The 25,865-nt window shown below is 48.2% G+C and overlaps 2 protein-coding genes across 11 annotated transcripts; one reads left to right on the top strand and one right to left on the bottom strand.

Moving 5' to 3' along the window:
• The first annotated feature begins 1,888 nt into the window (after positions 1 to 1,888).
• On the top strand, positions 1,889 to 10,997 carry alms1 (ALMS1 centrosome and basal body associated protein). Of its 8 annotated transcripts, none has more exons than XM_085932680.1 (20): positions 1,889 to 2,018; positions 2,915 to 3,049; positions 3,143 to 3,248; positions 3,372 to 3,801; positions 3,921 to 4,083; positions 4,206 to 4,808; positions 4,892 to 5,007; positions 5,431 to 5,678; positions 5,749 to 6,299; positions 6,482 to 6,616; positions 7,142 to 7,309; positions 7,381 to 7,613; positions 7,823 to 8,080; positions 9,259 to 9,349; positions 9,426 to 9,572; positions 9,659 to 9,873; positions 10,336 to 10,429; positions 10,511 to 10,568; positions 10,640 to 10,739; positions 10,838 to 10,997. In XM_085932680.1, the coding sequence occupies exons 2-20, from the start codon at positions 2,950 to 2,952 to the stop codon at positions 10,895 to 10,897; spliced, it is 3,876 nt and encodes a 1,291-aa protein (XP_085788806.1). In that variant the 5' UTR covers positions 1,889 to 2,018; positions 2,915 to 2,949; the 3' UTR covers positions 10,898 to 10,997. The 8 variants fall into 8 exon arrangements, with proteins under 8 accessions (XP_085788806.1, XP_085788804.1, XP_085788802.1 ...); XM_085932678.1 differs by having other exon boundaries at positions 1,901 to 2,101; XM_085932676.1 differs by having other exon boundaries at positions 1,901 to 2,189.
• LOC147045557 (dynactin subunit 1-like) lies at positions 10,945 to 25,834 on the bottom strand. 3 transcript variants are annotated; one of them, XM_085932684.1, is made up of 28 exons: positions 24,329 to 24,443; positions 22,839 to 23,078; positions 22,620 to 22,698; positions 22,447 to 22,478; positions 18,238 to 18,258; positions 17,955 to 18,128; positions 17,374 to 17,571; positions 17,099 to 17,303; positions 16,945 to 17,023; positions 16,712 to 16,871; positions 16,462 to 16,566; positions 16,188 to 16,379; positions 15,997 to 16,113; positions 15,766 to 15,918; positions 15,521 to 15,681; positions 15,287 to 15,455; positions 15,067 to 15,135; positions 14,779 to 14,991; positions 14,543 to 14,704; positions 14,336 to 14,467; positions 14,141 to 14,269; positions 13,247 to 13,389; positions 13,032 to 13,174; positions 12,543 to 12,655; positions 12,292 to 12,472; positions 11,968 to 12,041; positions 11,817 to 11,906; positions 10,945 to 11,694 (listed from the first exon to the last, which is right to left on the bottom strand). In XM_085932684.1, the coding sequence occupies exons 1-28, from the start codon at positions 24,359 to 24,361 to the stop codon at positions 11,557 to 11,559; spliced, it is 3,705 nt and encodes a 1,234-aa protein (XP_085788810.1). In that variant the 5' UTR covers positions 24,362 to 24,443; the 3' UTR covers positions 10,945 to 11,556. The 3 variants fall into 3 exon arrangements, with proteins under 3 accessions (XP_085788810.1, XP_085788812.1, XP_085788813.1); XM_085932687.1 differs by lacking the exon at positions 24,329 to 24,443 and adding an exon at positions 25,694 to 25,834 and having other exon boundaries at positions 10,948 to 11,694; XM_085932686.1 differs by lacking the exon at positions 18,238 to 18,258 and having other exon boundaries at positions 10,946 to 11,694.
• Between the last annotated feature and the right edge of the window lie 31 nt (positions 25,835 to 25,865).

Genomic DNA, 25,865 nt, shown 5'->3' with positions numbered 1-25,865 from the left:
AGGGGATTGATTGCTTGCCTTTCTTGTCCTCGACGGCATCAAAGGCTGCTCGCTTCGTCTTTTGTTCGGCAAGAGATTGACTCGGGCAATCAGATGTGGCCTTTATTTGGGGGGGCTCGAAAACCTCCCGCTGATTAAACTGTGCACCATTTTCTCGCGTTACCGGCATAGCGCACAATGCTTATGCATTTGTGGCTCTTGGCAAGGACAATGTAGGGGAGATATCATTCATTGACTGTCTTGTAAAATTGATAAAAGCAAACAAGCAGCAAGTTGCTGAAAGATGTTTTGTTCGTTTGAATTCTTTGTCTATTTTCTCATTCGTGTATATGTTTTCATGAATTGTAGTATTTTTTTATCTTAGTAGTTTTCATCCAGGGCGGCTCGGTGGCGCACTGGGTAGCACGTCCACCTCACAGTTAGGAGGATGCGGGTTTGATTCCACCTCCGACCCTCCCTGTGTGGAGTTTGCATGTTCTCCCCGAGCCCATGTGGGTTTTCTCCGGGCACTCCGGTTTCCTCCCACATCCCCAAAACATGCTTGGTAGGCCGATTGAGCACTCCAAATTGCCCCTGGGTGTAAGTGCGGATGTTTGTTCGTCTGTGTGCCCTGCGATTGGCTGGCAACCGGTTCAGGGTGTCCCCCTCCTGCTGCCCGATGACGGCTGGGATAGGCTCCAGCACGCCCGTGGGGACAAAGTGGTACAGAAAATGGATGGATGGATGGATGGATAGTTTTCATCTAATATTATATTTTATGTTTGGACACTTGTTAGGGATTATAATTCGTTCCAACTCGCAGTTTTAGCCTATATTCAATTAGCTAATGCCGTTTACGTTCATGAAAAGATGCAGTTGCTTAACTGTTCTGTCCACAATGCACCACCAAAGTTGTAATAACTGAACCACGACATGGTGATAGACGACTGTATTTCCTGTGAGGACAATTTGTTTTAACAGCACTCCAGAATGTTTTTGTGTGTTCGCTAAAAGATTAGCTTTGTTGAGCTCCATTCGCCATGTTTCCTTCCCGCTAAAATAATTAGACTGCCATCATTCCATCCTCCTGTCAGCTTGTATTTCAAATAATAGCAAAGCAGCTGTACCGACATTGTAAATCTTCTCATTGTTTCTGGGGGAAGTTGGAGAAAAAAATCGCCTCCAATAAACACTCAGGGTTGAAAAAGCCACAGCAGGGCAAAATAATGTCGCCATCAATTGCTGATTTATGACAGGAGACACTTGGAATAAAATCTTGCAGTTTTTAAACGGTGCACTTCCTGTACAGAAGAATGTGCTTCCTTGAATGTTGATAATCGCAAGGCAACAGCCACTATTTGAGGAACTCCACCTGTGAAAATTACTATTATCTGACATGCGTAATGGCCTATACGATGGGAGTTAAGGAATTTCTCAATTATTAATTAAAAAATACACTGACACAGTTACCCTTTTAATTTACAACTCGAAAATAGACAATTCTGAAAAAACGTAAATCACCTAAGGAAGCTGATTGATTGTGTCACATTCATTTTGTGCTAGCAAATGTTCTCAGGATGGAAGAAAAAGTGTAAAAAAAAATAGAGACTTCAATTAAATATGGGGAAAGCAGGGAATGGAATCTTGTGAATAAATTGGTGGAGGGTCAACAGGCAAACAATGGCACGAACACATCGAGCATGGTGAGGAATAGAGATGTAAACATAAATGTCTCCTGTTAAAATAATTTTAAAATATAAGAACTATAACGTTTTATTACAATAAAACTATATTTATATAATATACTATAAAATTATATAAAGTTTGAGTTTTGTTTTTGGCCAATGTACGCATGCGCAATATTGATTGTTCTCCGCGATCGGGGGGGACAGCTCCATAACGCCATCTGTCGCTCGGGAGGTTAAAAAAAAAAAAAAAAAAAACACAACGTTGAATGACGATTTTGGAACGACAACACGTAATTTTGATCAACTAGAATTATTATAGTGAAGGACTGGATGATATTTAATTATACTCAGGTCGGCATGTAAGCGTTTATTATCTTTTAACCTACTTACAAATCGCCTTAGCAACGCTCCTTGGATACCGACAAGTGGAGTCTGTAAGCGCGCGTCTCGTAGCGGAAATACAACAACAAAAACTACACTAACAACAAAATAGTCACCGCATCAAATGTGTGCTGTTCAAAGGTAATTTTAGGGACTACGGGTGATTTTGAATGTACTTCGTTTTGGATTTGCCGTGTGCTTTCGTCTTGTGTTTACCCTACCGAGCGGCACACAACACTTCCACCATATTTAGGCGGGCGAGCATCGAAGCTAACTTAGCTTTGTTTCTTGTACAGCCGCGTTAGCCAAGCTAGCTAGGTGGTAAGTTTAGCGTGCTCGCCTCTTTTAAAGTCATCAGTCATATTTGCTGACACAAAGTTATCATGCAAGACTTGCATTGTCAGTACAGTCGTTCGTTTCCCTGGTCGCTTGGTTTACCATCTTGTTGGATTTAACAACCTGTTGCACTTTGGCTAAGTTGCTCGCATGTTAGCGACTCGTTGTAACAACAGTTTTAGTTACGTCATATTTCATTTGGGCGTTTAAGCATCACTTTTCTGAACTTATAAACTGCCACGACGTCGTAGTATTCACACGCAGTCGTTTGGCATAAGTAAATGATGACAACACTGGAAGCCAACAGAATATTCTGCAAAGACTCAAGGTCTTGTCATTTGCGTATGGATTCATTCATTCACTTTTGTTTTTGTGTTCGGGCCAAAGCAAAGGTTTCATTTTGACATACGTAATGCTTTGCAAGCGTCGTAAAGCCAGACACAAATCTTTTGTGTTCTGTAATGTTACTTAATTGTTATATATTTGTGTGTGTGTGTGTGTGTGTGTGTGTGTGTGTTTTCCCCCAGCAGGGTGGAAGTGTGGCGAGCTGTCGGACGATGAGGACATGAGTGTGCCTTTCGGAGCAGCGGCAAGCAAAGCGGACAAAGCAGGAAGTTCCCACAAGAATGGCAAATTGAAGACCAGTATTCCGCATTCGCAACTCCGTAAGAAGAAAAACCTTTTACAGTCTTCAAGTATTGTATCCTAGATTTTTGGGGTGGTATAAAATGTCCTAATGTTTCGGTGACGTTGGTCAGAATTCCAGGACAGTGCTTTGTCTCCGGCGCTCGCCCTATTTCCCACAAACACCGCCGAAGAAGCCAGTGTGACGGACGAAAAAGATGCGGAATTTTTGCCTTTGAGGTAAAAAAAAAAAATGTTTACTAACTTTTTGTTGTTATTTGTTAATGTGTTTCTTTTGATCTTGACGTCAGAGAATGATTAGTCAGAATTGTCATTATTTCTGCATTTGTTTTGATTTTTCAGAGCAAGTCTTGACTTTTCTGCAAGACACGACTCTGATGAGGGCTCCTTGTCTCAGCACCCTCTCGCCCAGGAGACCCTGACTTCCGAGGGCGAGAGGACTTTAACGCAGCGGGAAGCAGACACAGTTGGCGCCGAGGTGTTGTATGGAAAGGTGCTGTCCCAGAGCAACACGTCCACTTCGCAAATGGCCCAAAGCGAGACCAGCGCCCCGGGATCAGAGCGTGACGGTGCCGAGCAGTCCTGTCCGGGTGTTCACGATGCCAAGCCCTCCTGCGACCTGTCGCTGGATTCGGGGGTGACGGCTGATTCAAAGGGGGGAGCTTCGTCTTCTGTCGTCAGTTTGGAGGTGGACGACTACGCTCCCTGCTGGACCTCATGGCCCGCCTCACCGTCCAAACAGGCAGAGCTCAACATCGAAGACAGGATTCCAGTACGTGAAAAACCCAAACCGCTGTTCCCTCAACACTGTTAGCCCAGCAGTGGAGGGGGCGGGGTCATTTGCACAAGCACCTGGAGAATTCTGACACATGCTTCGTTTCCCTCTCCTAGTTGTATCTCCAAAACCTCGGTATTGATCAGTCGCCCGCTGACATCTTGACCCCGTTTGCGCCCAGGGGACCGATCAGGGAGCCCGAATTCTCACCCACTGATCTCAGCACCATCAAGGATTCTGCCGGGGGGACGCCAATGAAGAGCATTACATCATCGGAGGGTAAAGAACCTTTGACATATTTACATACATGAAAGGACTACTTTCAATGAATATTTCTAAGGTCCCTATGTAGATCATGAAACATTCTTCATCCTTAACAACTTCTCATTATTTTATTCCAGCTGGCAGCCCTCCGAAAGCAGAGATTTCCGAATCCAGTACATTGTTATCATTCAGCCAGGAAGTGCCATCACTTGTGGGACAAGACGTTACATCCTCATCGTCACCACCAACCAACACCCACCAACTGACCCCCGGTTCCCACAAAGACCCACGTCGCGATATTTCAGCTCCCCGAGCTCGCTCCTCGCTCTTTGTGCTCCGATCGCCATCTTGTTTGGAGAAACCCCGAGAAAGTCCCACCCAACCGGCCCACGTGAGCTCCCTCACTCTCGTGCCGCCCGCCGTCGGGATCCAGGACAGGTTTTCGCCTCGACGGGCTGAGCCGGAAGGCTGCAGCGCTGTCTGTCAATCGCCTCTCGCAGTCAGACCATCGCCGGCCGTGGACGAGCAGGAGGCCGTCGCTCTTCCTGCACATGCGCCTGATGAGCGGGATGAGGCGTCGCGGCCGGACGATATCGAGCCGCTTCCTGAAGACTCAGAGGATCAGTTGGCGATGAGCGACGACAGCGGTCAGAGTTCGTTAACGGTTAGGGTGGCCAAGCTTCTGCGGAGCGGGTCGCAGGCTGAAGACATCTCGGACCGGGCGGACCCGCAACACAAAAGTGAGACCCTTTGTCTGCTGTCGCAAGAGTTTGCTTTGTGTAGCTTCCTGATCACTGCAGTTTTTTTTATCACAAATTTGCAGAGCGCTTCATCCTCAATCTGTCGGAAGGCCGCTTCGACTCGTTGGAGTTGGACCAAGAGGATCGGCAACGCATCGAAGAGATCAAGGCGGCGATGCTCTCCAATCACTTTGTCACGGTAAGGACGAACGGAGCTTGTGACCAAACATTGCAATTTGACCATCAGGCTTACAAACTCATAGGCATAAAAATTGTGGGACTTTAACACGATCATTTTGAGGCTGCCGCAAAATGACAGCCACAAATTCTCAAGTAAAAGGGTTTGTAATTGCTCTTAGTTGCCACAAGATAGCAGCAAAGCACAAAGAACAAAGGCCTTGACGCTTGCAAAGGTATTTGGTTGGTAAACTCACCCTTTGGCTTTACGTGCTATACATTTTCAATGTTACCTTTGTGTCACTTTGATATGCAAATCAGATCAGCGATGTCATCCACGCTGTCGCAGGTAAAGTTTGAGAGTGTGGCGTTTACAAACTTTGCAGTGCAGCCGAACGCATCCCTCCTTGGTGCTTTATGACATCACCACCTTGTGCCCCCCCAGAGCGAGAGCAGCACAGACACGGAGAGCACGGCGGCATCCAGCGTGGCGGCGGCACGGACCCCGCTTTTGGACCTGGCAGGCGCGTGGGCACCGTCCTTCCTCACGGATGCCAAGCACACTGTCCCGCAAGGTCGTGGGCACGACGCCGTCAAGGCGCACACATCCATCACCATCGCCGCTCATAAGCGGCCCGCTGCCTCCTCCCCGCTGCCGCCTGAGCACCTCCGGCCGGCCCAGCTGGACATGAGGTTCTTACGCAAAGATGTGACTGAACGGGGAATGTTTGCGCCATCTCATTTCGGCGTGTAATCTGCGTAGGAATGCTGTGGACGGGAAGTCACCGTTGGCGGTAGACGGAAGCCAGAATGCGATCGAAGCGGAGTCGAGCACTGGCCTGGAGAAACGGGACGGCAAGGAGGAGACGTCCCGGCAGCGGCACGTGGCGGAGGAGACCACCATCCCCTTCGTGGAGTCGAGCACTGGCCTGGAGAAACGGGACGGCAAGGAGGAGACGTCCCGGCAGCAGCACATGGGGGAGGACACCACCATCCCCTTTGCTCAGGTGTCGCGTGCCCACCTCACCTTCTCGCCAAAAGCGCCCGAGGCGGCCCCCCATGCCGCCTCTTCCTCCTCCTCCTCGGCAGAGTTCCCCGGCAACAAGTTTGTCCCGCTGAGGCGCTCCTCACCCGCCGTCAGCAGCACAGACGAGGGCGTCGGCCCGTGCAGCCCCCCGCCCAAGTGGGATGAACGCAGACGCCAGACATCTGCTCTACATGCCCCGCCTCCTCCTCAATTTCATCACCTTCATCACCCTGCTGCTCACTCTGTAACTACCAACGCCATGAGGAGCTACACACCTGAAACACCAGGTAGGAGAGCGTCATCATCACCTTTCGGACAGGATTGTCATTTCCTGTCCAAAGTTGTTCACACACTTGTATCAACACTTTTTTTTTTAATTGGAGCGCACATGAGGAGTAGAGTTAGTGGTTCCCAGAATGAGTACGTGTAATTTGCTGATCATTTTCTAATCGTCCATTTGTTGTCCAAGTCAGGGACGAGTGCGCCCCGCGTGCGCCGGTGCTACGGCCGTACAAGCCCCGCAGCGCCGACCAGCTCTTTTTCATGCCTCAGGCGGACGCCGACGCCTCCTCCTCGTGCACCACCATGGAGAGTTCGCGCACAGGTAAGCCAATGCGCAACAAACTTGTGAATATTTCATCAACGGGATCAGCTTGCCGGCAAGGAGCTCTTCTTTTCTTTGTAGTTGCGTGTTAGTTTTCATATTTCTTCACCAAAATCTTCACTACTTGTAAAATTGATTCACTATGCTGTGACTGAATTAAAAATATTAAGAATTATTTTAATATTAAAATAAACTATTTTTCATGTATTTAGTCCTTTTTAAAATTATTAATTTGTTTGGAGTAATTGCTTAGTTAACTAATCATTTACAAGGTAGTGAATTTTATACATTTCATTGTTAAAATAATGTTTTAAACATATTAAATATATAATTTCCTTTTTTATTTTGTATATATATTTTTTTAACATGACGTGCGCCGGCCCGTTTGTTTTAAAAAAACTAAACAAGCTGTCCATTTGGCAGCTGCCACTCTGTCATGGGCACTGCTTCATTATTGATGCGCTCCACAAAGGGTGGAAGACCAAGACAAAAAAAAAAAAATCACTTGTGAGTTCTCTCCGGCAGGTATTGACGACGCGGTGCCTCCGCTATTCAGCCCTGAAGTTCTGGGCCAGCAGGACCCAGGCTTGGATCGCGGCGTCACTATCAAACACGCCGAGGGCATCTACAGCAAGAGGCGCAATAACGCGCGTGCCACCGCACAGCCGTTGCCTCAGCCGCCTCAGCACCCAGGTCAGCTGGCAAGGCCACACACACTTCTTCAACCACAACAGTAAGATCACAGTTTGTGTTTGTGCTACTAGGTGGCCCAGTGGCACCAAATGAAGGATTTCCTCATGCGAGCCAGCGCAACAGTGCCATGATGGAATACCTCAGAGCTGGAGGCGGAGTCCCGCGTGAAATGGACCAATCGCCTCTCATGCCCACAAGTAGGGAGGCGTGGCTACTGGAGCAGCTGCAGCGCCTGACTGATCTCATCCTCTCCACTGGAGGCACCGATGTGCCGCCCGCAAGGATGTTTTACGGCAGGACTGAGGTGAAGTGTCAACACATCTTTTTAGCAAATGGAATCAGATTCCTGAAAGATCACTCTAAAATCTTTTTTTTTTCCTGCAAAATTAAGATTGGTTTTGTTCTATTCACTTTTTGGGTATTGCAACTATTATTTTGGAAATGCAATTGTTGTGGTTCCCATTGCGGTGGTGACACTTGTTGGTCAGCAACTCTTTCTTGTTTTGTCGGCAGGCTTGGCCGCAGCGGCCGCGCGACGCCTGTGCTCTTTGTCCTGCCGACAGAGACGAGTCCAGCACCACTACATCCACGCTGGACACGGATCGCCTCATCCGGGCCTTCGGCGCCCAACGCATCCAAAGCGCCAGGACCTCCAAGAGCTCTACCCGCCTCCACAAACTCTATAGGGACGTGGCCAAGCAGCGGGAGCAGTGGGAGGGGCGGAGCTTCAACACCACTCAATTAGAAACCACCGGCACCGACCCATCCAACGTATGTTTACGATTTGCTTGAAACTATTATACCGTATTTTTCATACTAATAGTCGCTCCGGAGTACAAGTCGCACCAGCCATAAAATGCACAATAAAGTGAAAGAAAACATGTATAAGTCGCACCGGAGTATAAGTCGCACTTTTGGGGCAAATTCATTTGTCAAAATCCAACACCAAGCACATGAACCAGCAACAACAGGCTAAACGATACGGTATGCTAATGTGACATTTACACAAACGAGGAGCTGAGAACGGGCCTGACGTAACATTCAGAGTTATTCAAATAACTATTACATAAATAACACGTTTATCAAACCATCTGTGTCACTCCAATTTATTAAATCCATCATTCGTCCTTTATGTAAACAATGCCGCATATGCTGACGTGGGACCCGTCGTGAGTTGCATTTCTAATTATTCTACAGACCCATATAACGATATATAAAGTTTATATCAAATAACCATCATATAACAACAATATTATCAAACCATCTGTGTCACTCCAAATCATTAAATCCATCAATCAAATTCTTCGTCCTTTATGTCAACAACGCCGCACGTATGCCGCACAGATCTAGTATATAACTGTATTGTAGCGTTGACAAATTACCAGGAAAGACGTGGGTTTGGTAAACGGCCCTTTATTTAACATAGCAAGAGTTCAACGAGCCAACAACTACTGAACTGTAACGATAAAAACATATACAAGTTGCTACACGAAATAAAATATATCAAATAACTATAACATAAATAGGTTTTTCAAACCTTGTGTCACTCCAAATCATTAAATCCTTCAAACTTGGGGCCCTTCGTCATCCCGTGATCGAATCCTTTGTCCTTTATGTAAACAACCGCTGTGCCGCTGACGTCACTTGCAGTTCAAATTACAGTAATCCCTTGCTACATCGCGGTTCGTTTATCGCAGTTTCACTATATTGCATATAAGTCGCTCCCGAGTATAAGTTGCCCCCCAACCCAAACTATGAAAAAAACGTGACTTACAGTCAGAAAAATACAGTAATTCTTTTTATTATTTAATTTCAAGTGTTCCAATTTTTTTGCATTTATTTTCTCCATAAATCACAATTTTTGTCTTAAATCATAACGTTCAGCAAAAGTCAGTCTTTTGCTGAGACTGGAGTGAAGTTGTGTTAAGGTGAGATGTTGCATTTGGCAGGTGACGGGCGAGTCGTCGTCGACAGGCTCCTGCGCAAAAACGCCGCAGCGCAGAACCTCCAAGAAGCCCGCCAGCAGAGGCGTCCAAGCAGGCAAGCTGCTTTCTAGTTTCACATGCTGCAAAAACACTCACGATCAAACGCAGCCATTTTTATGTTGTCCTCTCAGGCGAGGTGGAGATTGCATGCGACAACACGTGCCGTCGCACGCGAGACGTGGGAACCATGTTCCCACCACCGGGGAGAGCGCGGTGGAGCTTACAAAAAGGTCACATGACCCCCCTCAAGCACAAGAAGACTCGAACTCCACCCAAAGGTGCAGTGAACATTTGTGTTTATTCCCAAAAAAGTTTCAATTCATACCACTGGGCTTTTTTTCATCATTGTTGGACACTGTTTCAGCGGTGTGGTGGTTCATCCCGTTGGATGACTCGTCTAAGGAGAATGAGCCAGACGAGCCGGATGCGGCATCACCTGGGCCAAGTACCGTTTGGTACGACCACGCCGCCACCAAAACGTCAAGAGAACCTCTGAAATCTCGACAACAACTTGACGACGACAATGAAGTCACTCATTGCACGTCCTCCAAAAGCGACCACCAAGTCATTTCTCTGCAGGTTACGTTTCATCCATCCATTTTCTCTACTGCTGAGTCCCCACGGGGGTCGCGGGCGTGCTGGAGTCTATCCCAGCCGTCATCGGGCAGTAGGCGGGGGACACCCTGAACCGGTTGCTAGCCAATCGCAGGGCACACAGAGACGAACAACCATTCGCACTCGCACTCACACCTAGGGACAATTTGGAGTGCTCAATCGGCCTACCAAGCATGTTTTTGGGATGTGGGAGGAAACCGGAGTGCCCAGATAAAACCCACGCGAACACGGGGATAACATGCAAACTCCACACAGGGAGGGCCAAAGGGTGGAGTCGAACCCGCACCCTCCTAACTGTGAGGCGGACGTGCTAACCAGTGCTCCACCAATCCGGCGTTACATTTCAAATGAACATTTTTTATTTGTACTTAAAGGTGAAACATTTCTCTTGTTTGTTGATGGAAGCTGCATGTTGTTTGCATGCAGGAAGCGCTGGCCATGCGACGGCCCGATTTCATCTTGCACTCACGTCAGCGCGTTCAAATCTTGAGTTGGCGGAAAATCAGCGCAGGACTGCCAGGTCATTATTTTCTTTTTGTTGCTCAACATTTTATTTTTTATGTTGTTGGGTCTCAGTGGTGGCATTTTTGTGCGGATGCAGGCAGCTGCATGCCGAGGAGGGCGGTGCCTAAGAAGGAAATGATGCAGCGCACCAAACAGTAAGGACATCCCCCTGCAATTTATTCATTTTGGTGCTTGCTTCTTGAATTGCCAAACTGTTGTCTTTCAGGCTGTGCGAAGGACTTCCAGAGGTTCTCTGCAAGCTGGAGATGGAGCGAAGGGCCGCGCAACTACGATTAAACCGGCTCAACCTCCAGATCTACAACAAGGTGGGTCAGGTTCTAGAAAAGTGTATATCTTTAGGGCGTCTAACAAAAAATGATTGAAAATTGGCTTTTTAAAAAAATAAATACATTTGTCTTTCCAGAGAATCAATAAACGTCGCTTGGAGAACCGCAAGACCGTCCAATATGAAAAGCTTTGGTGATTTTAAACATTGGGTTTTTAAAAAAAACTTGTGATGATGATGTCATTTTTAGAAATGTTGTAATAATAAAATATTCAAAAAGAAATGCTTATGGTTGGCAAGCCACACTTTATTGATCAGCAGCTTGCATAAGTATGCTACAGTACACACACACACACACACACACACACACACACACACACACACACACACACACACACACACACACACACACACACACACACACGCGCGCAAACAGCTCCAAATGTTTTTTTGTTTTTTTTGTTACAGCTAAAAACAGTAAAAATATCATTTTGGAGTTGCCACATAGGAAGGCCAGAACATAGAAAGGCCAGAGATTCTTGGGGCAGACTGTGCTACCTTCCAATGAAATCATTTTAAATATTTTATGGACAAAGTGCAAACTGCATGAGGACGTCCACTTGGACCTTTCTGGTTGTTGCAACAAAAAGACTGGAGGTGTCACAGAAACGCTGTTAGCTAACACTAATTTTGTTTTGACGCGCTAATGTGCAAACTTAGCTTGAAAAAAATGGTCTAAAAAAAAAAAAATCCACATTTGTACTCTAGTCTAACAAGCTTGCACAATAAGCCAAGAGGCGCAAAAGCTGCTGGCCTGCTCCAGGTGAGGATAAGGATGAGAAAGATGAAGAGGAGGCTTAATTGCGCAAGAGGAGGCTGTGGACATGGTGGAGCTGACGTTGTGTCAGGAGCACACGGTGGACCTGCTCCTGACCCCGAGGACATGGAACCATCACCCGGCCCACCACGCATGAGCCTGCATTCTCCTCCTTGGCCTGAACCACACGCAGGCACGTTCAAAGACATCATTTCCAAAAAGTACTTTGACATTGTACATATTTTAAAAGTCATAACATTTCTGCATGTCTGTTGGAGATGATAGACAAGGACTACTGACCTTGACGAAGGAGGCGGAGGGAAAGGTGGCAAAGTCGGAAGACACCCTGGCGCCGGGCTGCTGCTTTACCACGTGTTCGGCCACCTCGCCCTGGCACCAAAGCGCAACCTAAGTGTGTGCTCCTTTGCTCCCTGTGTGCGCCCGTGCTCACCTTGAGCCTGTCGAGCGTGTCTCGCAGCGACTGCAAGCGAGCCGTCTGCTCCAGAAGCTGAGCGCTCGGCGTCACTGCAAGAAAAAAAAAATCACTAGGGCATTTTAATTTTATTTTTTATAAATAACCATACTATATAGTACAGCTTTAAATAAAAATTACCTTGCCAAACTGAGCCTATTTTTAATTTTTCTTTTTTATAAATGAACATGGATTGTAAGGATTTAGGAAAACAGCAGCATGACTTGGACTTTGAACCACCGACTTTGCCGTTACAGGTCAGTCTGCTCTACCACCTGAGCCACAGCCACTATTCTATCTTACCAGGACATTTCCCAGTAATGTCGACCACTTTGACGTTAGCGCTCATCTGCAGCAGGGTCTCCAGCAACTGGTCCGTCTTCCTGTAGAGGGCGCCGGAAAACGGCGCGGGCCCATCCCTGGAAGGCAGCTTGGTGACTCGCAGCGGTGGCAGTGCCGCCAGCTGGCTGCGCATTTTCTCTGCCTGCAGGGAGCGGGGGGGGGGCGTGGTTGAGGAGAGTAATGACTTTTGGGGCGACACGGCTGCAGCTTACCTTCAACCAGTTGTTTTGGTTCTTCAACTGCTTGATGCAGAGCCTCTGAGCTTCCAGCTGACGTGTCAACAGCGGTGAGTCCACCACCTGGATGCCCGCGCCCGACAGGCTTACTGTGGGGCGTGGCATAGCGTGACACACAGAATGAGAACAAAACATGTAAATACACTAGACAACAAAAAAACGACAATAACAAAACACAGAAATCTAAGATAACATGACTACGATCAATAAAAAGGACAAACGGCTCAAAAACAGAAACGAATTAGCGTGCAAAACGGAAGCAGATGGCATGCAAAAACACTTGCGTGCTGCTTGCTACCTTTTTGCTCCTCTGCACATTTTGTAAGAGAGAGACAGAGAGAGAGAGAGAGGGGGATTGGAACTGACTTTTTTCCAAACACTCCTTGCTTTTTTGTGTATAACAAGTGATTTCTACAAAGGAAATGTTTCCAGTGTTTGTGCAACAGTGAAATGCTGCGTCTTCACCTTCAAGGCCAGGCGGGCCGCTGGCCATCGGCCCGTCACCGGCTGTCTTGGCCTGTCCGCCGACGCGCTGTTTGAGCTCAGCCTTCTCCGCCTCAAGCTGGTCGATGTCGGCCTGCAGGGCGTCCATTGTCTCCTCAAAGTCCCTATGGACAGACGGACAGTGTGAGGCGCTGTGCGAGACCAGGTGCCAGGCCGCCAGCGCCAGGTTGACCCACTTCTCTTTCTTCTTGAGTAGGTTGTGAGCTTCATCAAGTCGGGTTTGGATTTTCTCCACGCGTTCGTCTGCGTCTTTGGACGAGCTGTCCAGCTTCTTCTCGAGCAGGCTCAGCCGCACGTTGGCCTCACTCAGTTCTTCACCCTGAAAAAGACCAAAGGTGTCAGGGACGTGCAATCAAACGTGTGTACTTTTCCTCAAGATTTCTTTTTCAGTCAAAATTTCTTTTCTTTCAAAACGTCTAATCCAAACGAAACTAATTGTTGTTGTTTTCAGGAAAGAACATGTTGCAGTGAGTTTGACGACCGGAGAAGAGTGTGATTGTCTTGACAAGTACCGTAAAGGCGCACCGGATTATAAATCGCACCTTCAATGAAGGGCCCATTTTAAAACTTTGTCCATATATAAGGCGCACCGGATTATAAGGCGCATAAAATAGAAGCTATACTGCAACAAACTGCGGTTGACTAGGGTTGCGATATGCATCCACTAGCCAATAACCAATGAGCCCTCTGTAAACAATCGCGTTTCCCAAACTATCTTATAAAATGATCAGAACTGACTAAAGTTTGATCTAACACCTTGGTACTGCTTACCTATGTTTCCCTTCCATATCGATCCGTAAATTTACTCGAAACATTAACAGAGCAGCCTATTTTGACATGAAATAGCCTCACGGGTACATCAGCTATTCAGTGACGCCCCCTGACCACGGTTGCCGTAATGCTGTTAAGCGATGCGACCTTGTAATTTACTAGTTGTACTAAAACGTACTGAAAGTTTTGGCAGAGCACTGTACAACCAGTGTGGATCAACAAATTCATCAACTGATCCATATATAAGGCGCACCTTATAGTCCGGAAAATACGGTAAGCAAAAAGTAGCCACGACTCACCTTAATCTTGAGTGACTTCTTGAGCTCCTTGATGACCGTCTCTCTGTCCTCCAGCTTCATACCCAAACCTTCCGCGTCTGTCATTTCCGCACGGAGAGCCGCCGCCTGCAGCTCGACAGGGGGCGGAGCCTAAAAAAACCCCCACCAGGCATCAGCCACTTGTCTCAACAGAAGCATCCGCAGACGTCAAGTCACCTTGGGGTGAGGCCGCTCGGCGTCGTACTCTCCCTCCTGCATGGCGGTAGCCATTTTGTTCATGGTCGCTATGACGACGCAGCATGACTGACGCAGACACTCGTAGGGATTGGCACCCGGACGGCAGTAAATCTGAGCAACGGCAATGACACGGCAGCGTTAGCGCGCAAACTTGTAACGCATTTTGGGGAGAAGACCGCGGCCGACCTGCTCTGCGGCCTTGAAGGCCACGTCCTCCAGTTTGACGGCCGCCAGCCCCTCCTGCTCGCCCAGTGGCGACATCATCTGAGCGCCGGCCGCCGCCACCTCCTGCAGCAGCGCCACCGCCCACGTCAGCTGCTTACGGCACTCACGCAGCGTCTCTGACACCTGCACGCAAACGAAGAAGAACTTTGGACACGTTTGGTGGTCTCAAAGCGTTTGGCTGAGGGGCGGCGGCTGACCTGCTGACCGAAGGCGAGCGCCAACGGGATGCCGGGTGCGTCGGTGCCAGGCATGCGTCGGCGGATCTTTTTGCAGAACTGCTGCACGTCACCACAGGACGTCTCCAGGTCCTTGAGCAGCGCGGCCAGCTGGGCCTTCTCCTGGCCGGCGTGCAGGAAAGCCCGCAGGCGGCCCGCCTCCACCCACATGCAGTCCAGCGCGCTCTGCGTGAACTGCGCCACAGCGGCGTTAGCGGCGTTAGCGGCGTTAGCCAAGAAAGCATACTTTTTAAATTGTTTTGCTCTCACTCTGATGTGGTCGGCCAGCTGCATGGTGCAATTCTCGTCCTGCTCCACCAGGTGGATGCTGTACAGTTGCTGCGGAGACACGGTTACAAGATGACTTCAGATTTCATGACTGTAGTCTTTGCCCCCCTTTGTTTTTGGGGTGGCCTCAGAAAAAAATAATTTTCTTATTGAAGTAGCGCTTGACCTTGTTGAAGATTGGAAATGGCTTCGTTTTGCTCACCTGGTAGTACTTGATGGCCTTGGTGAGCGCCTCCACGTTAACGGTCTCGTCCAACTGGTCCTTGCTCAGCAGCTCGATGAGGAAGTCCAGCGAGCGCTCATGGACGCTCATCTCCTGGTAGAGCGAGCCGATCTTCTTGTACACCTCCACGCTGCACTCGCGCAGCGCTCTGAAAAGAATCCGTAGTTCATTTTGAGGACACGTCAAGCCACCAGGAAGACACCTGCGACGTACTGCTCGTATTTATGGAGAGTGGCTTGCAGGAGGCTCAGCGAGTAGACCAGACCGCCGGCAAAGCTCAGCCGCTCGCCAGCTGAGCCGCGCAGTCCCGTTCGCTCGCCGCTGTTCTCCTTCAGGTCGAACCTCTCTTGCGCTTGTTTACTGATCAGCTCTGCCTACACGCATACGCACACACACACAAAATGTTGAGCGCCACAAATGTAGTAGATGGAGCAGACAAGGAATCCGATTTGAGGGACCTTGCAGACGAGTCTGGGGATGAGCAGCAGCACCAGGATGCAGTCGTGGTCACCTCCGTGGCGCAGGAAAGACTCTGGCATGAACGCGGTGAGCAGGGCAACATGCCTGTTGGCCTGCGCCACCTCCATCTTCCTCAGCTCCATCTCCACGGCCTGCAGAACACGCCACAACTTCAAGCGGGTCGCATCCTCGGTCCAATCGTGTTTTCTTATCGGCCGCGCGTCGGCGACCTTGGCGTGGGCCTTTGTCTCGGCAAACTTGATCTTGAAGTCAAACATCTCGACAGGTGGCTGCTGCTGGAGCTCAGCCGAAGCTTCCTGCTGGCTGGTCAGCTCTCGGTTGACTTCCTGCGGGCGCCCGCCAGAAGGACCAATCAGGACTCGGCGGCAGTGGCGGAGACAAAGTCTGAAATTGGCACGACCTGTAGGTGAGCGGTGAGCTGGCGGTACTTGCTGATGGTCTGCTGGTAGTCGGCCACCGTCTCCTGCGCCGCCTCCACACGTTTGTCGGCCTCTCGTACTCGGGTCCCGCTCAGGTCCAGCATCTCTCGCAGCTCTAGCTCCGTCTCGCGGGCGTTCTCCTGCAGCTCGTCGTTCATCTCGTTGATGGCCTCCTGCGAAGCAAAAAAAAATATTCAAGCCAGAACAAATCCAAAAAAGAGGCCTCTTCAGATGTGGAAAAACAGAATCACGCACCAGGTCGCTGACGGTCTCCCTCAGCTCCCGCACTTTCTCCTCCAGATCCAAGTTCCTCTCCGTCAGGGTCTCCACCATCTCCTCCGCCCCCAAAGCTGCATCCACCTTGTCATCATAATCAATTGTATGAGGTGAATACTGCATTCTTATCATAATAACGCAAAAGTGCTCTTCTAATATATATATATTTTAAATATTTTTTATATTTTTGATCATTTATTTTCCTCATGAAACAGCCAAGAGTGTTTGCCTGCTCTTTGAGCTCATCGACAGTCTTCTCGGCCGCTGCCATTTCTTCTTGCAGCTTCTCCTTGTGGGCCCTCAGAGTGTCCAGCTCCACGTTCTTCTTCTCCATTTGCTTCTGCAGCTTCACGTGCTCCTGCTTCTCTGACGCCGACAGATCCCGCATCCTGACGTCCAGGAGAAACTAGTAAGTCATGAGTTACGAGTACAAGTTGTGAGCAGGAAGCCCCTTCTACGTACCTGACCAAAGCTTCCTTCAATCTGCCGTTTTGCTCCTCCAGCTGCTTGACGTGATAACTGGACGCTGCACCATCCGAACCTGACCAAACAAGATCTCGTTGACAACTTTGTTTCATTTTGTCGCCACATGTGAGGAGAAAGGTGGTGTCCGCACCTTTCTCCTCGATCTCATGCTTGAGGATCTCCAGGTCCATGGTGAGCTCGTCCACCTTCTCCTTCATGGAGTCCACCTCCAGCTGCAAGGACTCGGCGCGCTCCTCGGCCATCTCCTTGTCCAGCGTGGCCATTTCGATGGCGTCGGCCGTGTCCGACATCTCCTCCATGTAGCGCTCCTTGGCCTCCAGGGCTTCCTTGGCCTCCTGCCGCCAGACGTGTCACGTCACGCCGTGCCACGTCACACGCGAGCATCCCGCCGGACATTCCCCGTACCCGCTTGGCCTCCTTGAGTTGCTTCTGCAAGTCGGCCTGCTGCTCCTGCATCTTGCTCCTCCACTCCTGCAGCTGCTCCAGCTGGATTTTGTGCTTCTCCAGCTCCTTCAGCTTGGCCTTGTCCTCAGTGCGCTTAACCTTCAGCGTCTCCAGCTTCTCTTCCAGGTCCTTCACCTGAGCATGCAAGGCCTCTTCCTCCTGAAACAGGCGTGACCATACAAGAGACGCCATACATGAGAAAGAATCCAAATTCCGTTTTCAAAATTTGATCACACACAGCGGTCGTGTTATTCACGTGCAAAACGTGACACGTGTTAAGACAATGACGCCACCGGCGCCACATCGAAGCAAGCTAAGTTCGCCGAATCCTCGACGAAATGTGTATTTTTAGAAGTGGCACATCAGCTGGGCTGTTAAAAGAGACACCACATTTCGGTGCGAGTGTCACACACCTGCGTTGCCATGGTGATTTCCTCCTGCGGTGGGGGTGAAATATCAATGAAGTACAATATCGCCACTTTGGTAGCGCGACACGAATCCTAAGTGGCGACTCGGGTTGGTTCCGAGCGTCTAATACGGACCTTGCTGGGCACGGGCGCCGGCGGGTTCCCGGGCGAGTGCAGCGTGGGGATGACCGGGGCGGCCAGCGGTGTCTGCGCCGGCGTGCTGGCCTCACTGCTGCTCATCTCGCCGGCTGAGCACGATGCCGATCCCGACGCAGGAACTTTGCCGCTGGAGCCTGCGGGACGGCTCGTCTGATGGAGGAAAAACATGTCAATATTTTCTTTCCTTGAAAAGTGTGTTTGGATGACATCCGAGTTGGGAGAAAAAGGGGAAGCCCTGAGGAGCTGCACGAGGGCTCACCTTGGGCCGTCTCGCCGTGGTCTGAGGACCAGGAAGATGCAGGAGGAGAAGGAGGTGGTGGAAGAGGAGGGTGGGCAAGGAAACAAACGGGCGGGGTTAGTCATCAAAGGTACGAATGGAAACGGGAGGAAGGCTCAGCGTAAGGACGAGCGAGTCAAACAACACGACGCATGTGGTACCCACCACCGAGACAACCGGACCTGAAACGCAACACAATACAAGCACTGGCTAAGCGTATTTGGTGCTCTCACGCAGCGCCAACCAGCCAGCGTAGCGTGACTGGCAGCGCCGGTGCCGCCAGCGAGCTGAATGGCCGCATTGTGCGGTCCAGTTGGCCGGGAACGCTACACAAGCACGACAGGTACACATGCAGGTTAATTGCACTTGCACCATTTTGTGCGACAAGACGCAATATGCCATAGACATTTACAAAGCTGGATGCTTTTCTGGAGCACAAGCGATGATGAGAGAACTTGTGTCGTAAATTGGTGCCGGTCGAATCAAATTGAATTCAATTCTACTGTATTGGCCCAAGCCAACTGCTGCTCAAGATCAATCAGGAAGAAGATGAAAAGAGCTTCTCTTTTGTTTCTGAGAAATCTCTGAATGCACAAAACTTTCCAACATCTCGCCGTCTCGCACCGCCTGTCGCGTTGGATGCTTTATTGGATTACAGCGAAACCATTCAGCGGAATTAAGCCCGACCTAACGACGCTGCCAAATAAGAGCTGACAACCTCTAAACCGGAACGTTGTGCCACACATTCTCGACTGACCTGACTGCAGAAAAAAAGTAAGCATGACAAACCGGGAAAAAAAAGGGGCGATAGCGGAAAACTAGAAATTGCGGATGACCGGCGCGCGAGCATCAAGGCGGCGGTCGGTACCTTTCGAGGAGCCGCCGTCTGCCTCATCATATTTGCAAGAGAGGAGGATACACAGACAGATAGATTGACAGATAGACAGACAGAAACGAGGCGTTCAAGACAGACAAACAGACAAAGGCGGGCGGGCAGGCGGGTTGTCGAGCAGCAGCGGTGCAAATTGCCACGGCGGTGTTTCCCGCAGCCTCCCGTCCTCGTCCCCGTCCTCCGCTAATCTCAGCGCCTCAGCAGCGTTCTGACATCTCGCCGCCTCGCCCGCCTTAACCTTCCTCCCCGCCCCCCCCCCTCTGACCAACCCTCTCATCCAATGTCCTGCTCCCGCATGACATCACCGCGCAGCCTCAGCCCTCCCCGTCATTTCACCCACTCATCGCCACGGCGACCACAGCGGGGGTGAGGCGGTGCTCTGTTAACCGCTCCGGGTGGGACGAGGATGCAAAGAGACAATGTTTGAGAAAACAAAGCAACAGGGAGGATGGAGCGGAAAAATGAGCCAGGACTTCATACATGCGAGACCCAACCCCCCCCCACGTCTCCTAGCAACACCAGTGCACCCTTTAACAGCTGCAACCACAAGTAAGCTTCCATGTAAAAATAAAAAGGGGCTTAATATGAGTGCTTTTGTTAAAAAAAAAACATATTTACATGCAAGGCACCGTCTCTTTAAAAAAAAAAAAAAAAAAAAAAAAAAAAAAAAAAAAAAACAGTTTTGACACAGGTTTCAATTTTCAAGGCCCAGCGGGCCAGAGCCGACCCGACAATTCCTCCTTGACAGTTCAAAAGTGTCTTCAAATGATAGAAATGATATGAATGAATTATTTGTATGCATTTCATGTTTCCCCTTCAGAGCATATTTCAAAGGTGCATAAAACAATTGTGTGGTGGACGCATTTGGGTGCTGGTCGCTTTGCATGCGGGCGAGACCAAGTCGTTTTGACGAGTTCCTGTCATCCACACTTTGATTTGCCGTGCGAGGGAAACTTGATACGGTTGACTGCGGTATTCTTTGGTCTTGCTTTCTTTCCCTTCCACTATCATAATAATATCATTTTCATAGCATATCGTCCGCTCTACGTACGACACGAGAAGCTGAGGCCAAACTGCAAAAAAACAACAACAACAACAACCAAACAGAGCAAACAACCAAGCTGACAAAAAAGGCAGGCCAGAGCCGAGAGCATGGTCACGTGACAGGAAGAGTGCTGCCTCTTCCCGTCATTGTGGATGATAGCACAGCGAGCGGGCGTTTTCCGCGCTAAGGTTGTTACGGTTAAGACGGTGTCGCGAGGCGAGGAAAACATGCCGCACCTTTCTGGCCTTGATTCCTCGCTGCGTGAAGGAAGGAAGGAAGGAAGGAAGGAAGGAAGGAAGGAAGGAAGGAAGGAAGGAAGGAAGGAAGGAAGGAAGGAAGGAAGGAAGGAAGGATTAGGGGGTTAATGAGAAGAAATGGGTGAGGGGGGCAAGCTTGATGTCTGAATCTGGCACACACAAGCACCTTATCAAGTGTGCACAATGGAAAAAAAATTGCTGGATTGACATAAAAAGTATCGACATTGGTTGCACTCTGACTATTGCAAAAAAATATATATCTAAATATTCATGCAACCAATGGCAACAGACTCCCGAGTACAGACTTAGGGAGACATGTCATGCAAAATCCGCTTTTTCTCTCCAGGTGCTATAGAGAAACTTTTATAATCTGTTTGAGAATATTTTTTTTTACTCTATTCAATTCTATCAATTTTTTATTACGTATTTTTGCCTCCTCTGTTTAATTTTATCCATTTTCTATGACGTATTTTTGCCTATTACGGCACAGTCTTTGGGGCGGCACTACCAAACAAGGTAATGGGTGCGGTCAAACGGTTTCGCAAATCTGCCATCTTTCTTTCTCGTTTGTAGTCCAAACTCAAGGATGCCGAAGGTACAAGTGAGGAGATGAAATCGTTCCGTTGTTGGATACATTAATCCACACAACTCATCATGACATCGTCCCCTAGCATCAGAACCTCAAAGAAGTGCCTGGTTAAATTTCATTTTTGAGGAAGAAGTTCCCACATCTGTCCTGCTTGTTCAAAGATGAGTGTTTCAGAAATATCTTGTCAGTATCGAGAAGGATTTGCAGAAAGACTTTGTTTAATTGACGGGTTAAGTTCGTTCAATCTGTGGAAACGACGGACACAGCAATGCGGTAAGCTTCAGATGACAAAAATCACAAACTGTATTTCACGTTCATATTATTGCCCTCGTTTTCATAGCATTAGCATCGGTCTTTCTGCTGATTTTAGTGCTGTGCACTCTATTTTCTTTTCTTGTGGATGTATTTGAGTAGTTGTAGATTAATTGCATCGAAAGCGCTGTTTAATTCTTGGGGAACACAATAATGTGTTAAATGCATTTGTTAGCTTCTCACTAAAGCCAGCGCTAGCATTAGCTTACTACGTAGGTTGACTGCAGTGCTTGTTTACAAGACGTGTTCATAAATATTGTGAGGGGATTTATTTTGTTACGTATGTATGGCCAAGTCTTCTGCTGTTCACATCTTTTAATCAATCAAAACGTGTGCGGCGTAAGTAAACTCTTCCTCCGCTAATAAACTACAAATATGTCCGACCGAAATGGGAGGCGCACATCTTGAGGCCTGGGGGGGGTGTGTGAAGTATCTCATTTGGATTTAAAGAGACCGCACCAAAATGGCGCGGGCCTGTGATGCTATGACGACGAGAAATTCTGACAAAAGCTGTTCCACTTTCACTCTATAGACCACAACTGAGTAACTGAGTAAAATGTAAAAAGGAAGGATTTATAAGCATGATATGGCTATTTCAAATTAATTTTATGATTGCATTGACTCCTGGGATTTTTTCTCGAACGTTGGTGCCTTCAACTTACTGAGAAAAAAAAAACATGCATGCACAAAAAAGCAACATTTTTGTCATGATTTTTCATTTGTTTTTCTTGAATGCAAACATGCGCATCATGTTGAGGGAAAATAAGAAATGTCATGACCGGTAAGAGATGAAATGTCTCCCTCTGCTGGCAGGATAAGGCCTCATTCCCAAATGACGATACATTGTAGACCTACAATGTAGCGTCATTCGAGAATGAGTCAGCTAAATAAAGCTTTGTTTCAGTAGAATGTTTGATAAAAGTGAGGCCAGCCCTCACACTGCAGCAAAATATTTCATGGAACAATACCGAAGAAGCGACACAAAGAAAAGTCGTAAGGCCGGATGATGTTGGACATGCGAGCATCCAGTGATGATGAAGGACGTCTTTCTTTTCGGGCTTTTTGTTGCATGTCTGTACACATCCAGATGACTCACCAGTTTGGTGGACTTAGACGTGTCCAGGATGTCTGCGGACATAGAAAGAGGAACAGGGATGTTAAAGATCCTGCTGCAAATAAGAAAGCTATAAAAGCGAGAGAGCAGGTGGACCGTTGTGTCGTAAAACAGGAGCTCAAAATGGCTGCCAGAATGAGAGGGCCAAATGTTACCTCGCTTGGGCACCTTGGTGGCACTGGGCTCGGGCGTCTCTGGAGACGTGGTGTCGGCGCCGTCGTCAACTAGTTGGATCTTAAAAAAAAAAAAAGGGAACCCATCAAGAACTTCAGCAAGGTAGCTTTTTATAACGTCATGCGGACATGGAGTTGTCAATATTTGGGGGGTTAAGGGGGATAAAGTTTATTCGTGGATACCTTCCACAAGACTTGTACCTGTGACTGTCTGACGAAAATGCCGTGGCCCTCCTGGCAGGTGAAGTAGCGTTTGCCCTGCACGGTGCCGTCGTTCTTGCCCTTGGCTTCATCCAGGATGACGCCCACCCACTTGCCCGAGGCAAAGAGGGTCGCGCCCATGTAGGCCACCGTGCCGCGCTGACCCTTGCCGATTACCTCCACCAGGGAGCCCACCTTGGGGGGCCGCCCGCCGCCGCCGTCCGAGCTCATCCTGGCCGTCTGTGGAAAGATCAGTCAAAAGGTTCAACCCTTAAGTGTGTTTTTGTGCTGTGGACGGGAGGCGAAGCGTCATTATGGGCCACCTTTACAAAAATACTTTTTCTGACTACTGTTAAGCGCAACGTCCACCACATCCGTGTTGAGAAACAACTGTTGCTAAACTTCAGCGATGCGGTTAAATCCACCTTACAAAAAAAAAACCACACACACAACATACACACAAAGCATAAGGAAGGTTTTGTTGGGTGCCAATCCCCCGGGGAATGTTAATGAAGATAAAACCACGGCAGCTAGTGGACGGCCGAGCATGAGCCCTTAGACAGACATGAGTGCAGGAAGGACAACAAATATAATGGAGGGAAGAAAAGGAAAAGGGCATAACTGCAAGTGTAAAATGAAAAAAATGTGGTAAACAAAGACAAATGTGACGATGCATAAAACCTGTGATTAAGGAACGAATGAGAGAAGGCAGGAAGGAAAGAAATGATACTCAAATGAATTAGGTGTGATGAGTTGGAAGAAAGGCAGCACTAAAGACAGGACCAAAGAAAGGAACAAGGGAAGAAAGTAGGTCAGGAAGGAAAGAGGAAAAGTTGGTTTTGTGAGCAGCCCATGTTAGCTACGCGCTCGAGGCAGCTAACGCACACCGACCGACGAGGCTCACTGAATTATTGAGCATCATTCGACTCTGTGACCACTGCAAAAAATATATATACAGGTCAACAAATGTGATAAAAAGGGAATTGCCTAGTTTTGGAAGCTGTTTTACTTCAAATTAGAGATGCTCATTAAAAAAAAAAAATTAGGCCGATTCCAGTACTCCTTGAGTAGTTGGCGATACCGATACCAAGTATCAATACCATTAGTATTCTCGATACATGAAATTCCTTCCCAAAAAAATGGACGTAATTTTTTCACTATAATTTTACTCTTTTAAAATTGCACTTAATAGTAAGTTTAGATGCTATAAATAAATTATTTCTAGTTACTGATAAAGAACGCTATGCCATGCTAAACTAAAAAGGGCTGTTAGAGATTATTATGGATGCTCCAAACAAGCTTAAAGACGCCATAGGTAATATAAGAAGTGTGGCCAATGACATCAGTGACGTAACCTGCTGCTGACCAACAGGAAGTCCTCACAGGCCCTTAACAAAATAAAACATACCTGGCGTACAAACTGTCCTGAGCACCTGAGGTCAAATCGTAACCAAGAGTGGGCACTGCCGTAGAAATTGTCACGCACTCACCCGGCTGGACGTGGTCCTCTTGAATTGTGACATGTTCCCAAGTCGTCCAGCCCCTCCCAAACACAATTACGCTACGATTCAGCTTGCAAGCCAGAATCACTTGCTCCCACTTGACGGCTCTGATGTAAATGCACAGGCTGGAAGCAGACTGAGGACATCAGTTTGTGTGTGAGAGGGGGGGGCGGTCAGGTCCACAAAAAAGGTGCTGGGTCCTAAAGCCAACCGGTTCACATCACTATCGCAGTGCTTGTACAAGCGTTTGTAGGCAAGAGGTGAGTTTTGTACATGATTGTGCACAAATTATGGCTCGTACGGTGGAAGTGATTTTGATTGGAAAGTACAAGTCTTCAAGACTTCTGAATTGGTGAACTACTACCTGGTCTTGGACAGGCACACTTGAAACGACCACGTTGGCAGCAACAACCAACGATTGTACTTGCAGTCGATAAGGTGTCAGCAAACGGGGTGTTCTGTTCGGTAGCGCTGCTCGATTCAGTCCGAGGACAAAAGGCCGACGTTATGTGCATCAAACGGTAAACAAAAGCCAGGATTAACTTGTACTGCACGCTCTGCTTTTTTTTTTTTATTCCTTTCGTCCAATGGGTGTGAGGCCCAGTTTCCAGGAAGTGCAAAATTTGTCCTCACAGGCAGCTGAGTCACGGCTTGATCAATTTTGCACCATCATGGGCTGATGCCAAGGACAGTCAGCACCCTTCAAAACGGGCTCATTTCAGTGTGAGGAAAAATAGGGTGTGGAAAGTGTGCTTTAGTTCTTTTACTTCTTAGGTATTTTAACAGAAATATGCCACACGGATCTGGTAAGTGATTTAAATTTGATGCAAATGCAAAATATGTTTTCTTTAGTGAAGTGATTCCTGCCTCGTTCATCATGCGACGCATAAATGTGATATTTGGCGCCATCTTGTGATTCTAAATTGCACATACAATCTTTTAATAGGGATACACTTGTCACGTAAGGCAATTCAATAGTCGTTTCAAGACTTAACACATTTTGTGCTACGACAATGTAATGATGATGATTCGGTATTTTTAGAGATGAATAAAACTAGCATCGCTAGTGGAATCTAATCTACGTTTTTGTCAAAACTAACGAGTGGTGCTGATGCGACAGAATCGAACTGCTCAGGGTTTATGTGGACTATTTGTCTGATATCTAAATTAATCGGACGGGTGTTTTGGGGTGGGCGGCGGTCCAGCCAGGATACTCCCTCGGCTAACTAGTTAGCCCCCGTTAGCTCGCCCCTCCAAACCACTCACGACAAACGTAACGAGCCCAAAGAGCTCGCGGCGCATCTTACGAGGCCAAATAGTCCTTCGCAAAAGGAGCGAAGTGTCGCAGCATACCTGCTTTTATCCGAAAATGTCACTAGAAGTTCGGCTTGGGCCACTGGCGTCCATCCATCCGCAGAAGAGACCAGCTGGTTGAGGTGTCCTCGCTGCTGCCTGCCTGACTGACAGCAGCCGCCTGCTACTGCCAGGCTCACACTCGCTTCCATGCATAACCTCAAATTTTGAT

The sequence above is a fragment of the Syngnathus leptorhynchus genome, chromosome 15 (assembly GCF_054491065.1).
Source record: "Syngnathus leptorhynchus isolate UIUO chromosome 15, UIUO_Slep, whole genome shotgun sequence".
Classification (NCBI taxonomy): domain Eukaryota; kingdom Metazoa; phylum Chordata; class Actinopteri; order Syngnathiformes; family Syngnathidae; genus Syngnathus; species Syngnathus leptorhynchus.
The sequence above is the reverse complement of the archived record's forward strand: the minus strand, read 5'-3'. Positions and strand labels throughout refer to the sequence as shown.

Coding starts and splice junctions, on each gene's coding strand:
- alms1 (XM_085932680.1), top strand. CDS start 2,950: ATGAGTGTGCCTTTCGGAGCAGCGGCAAGCAAAGCGGACAAAGCAGGA. Junction 3,802..3,920: donor ACATCGAAGACAGGATTCCA/GTACGTGAAAAA, acceptor TCCCTCTCCTAG/TTGTATCTCCAAAACCTCGG. Junction 5,679..5,748: donor CCGGCCCAGCTGGACATGAG/GTTCTTACGCAA, acceptor TAATCTGCGTAG/GAATGCTGTGGACGGGAAGT.
- LOC147045557 (XM_085932684.1), bottom strand. CDS start 24,361: ATGTCACAATTCAAGAGGACCACGTCCAGCCGG. Junction 15,919..15,996: donor AGACAAAGGCCCACGCCAAG/GTCGCCGACGCG, acceptor CGTGTTCTGCAG/GCCGTGGAGATGGAGCTGAG. Junction 14,270..14,335: donor CCGAGCGGCCTCACCCCAAG/GTGACTTGACGT, acceptor GGGTTTTTTTAG/GCTCCGCCCCCTGTCGAGCT.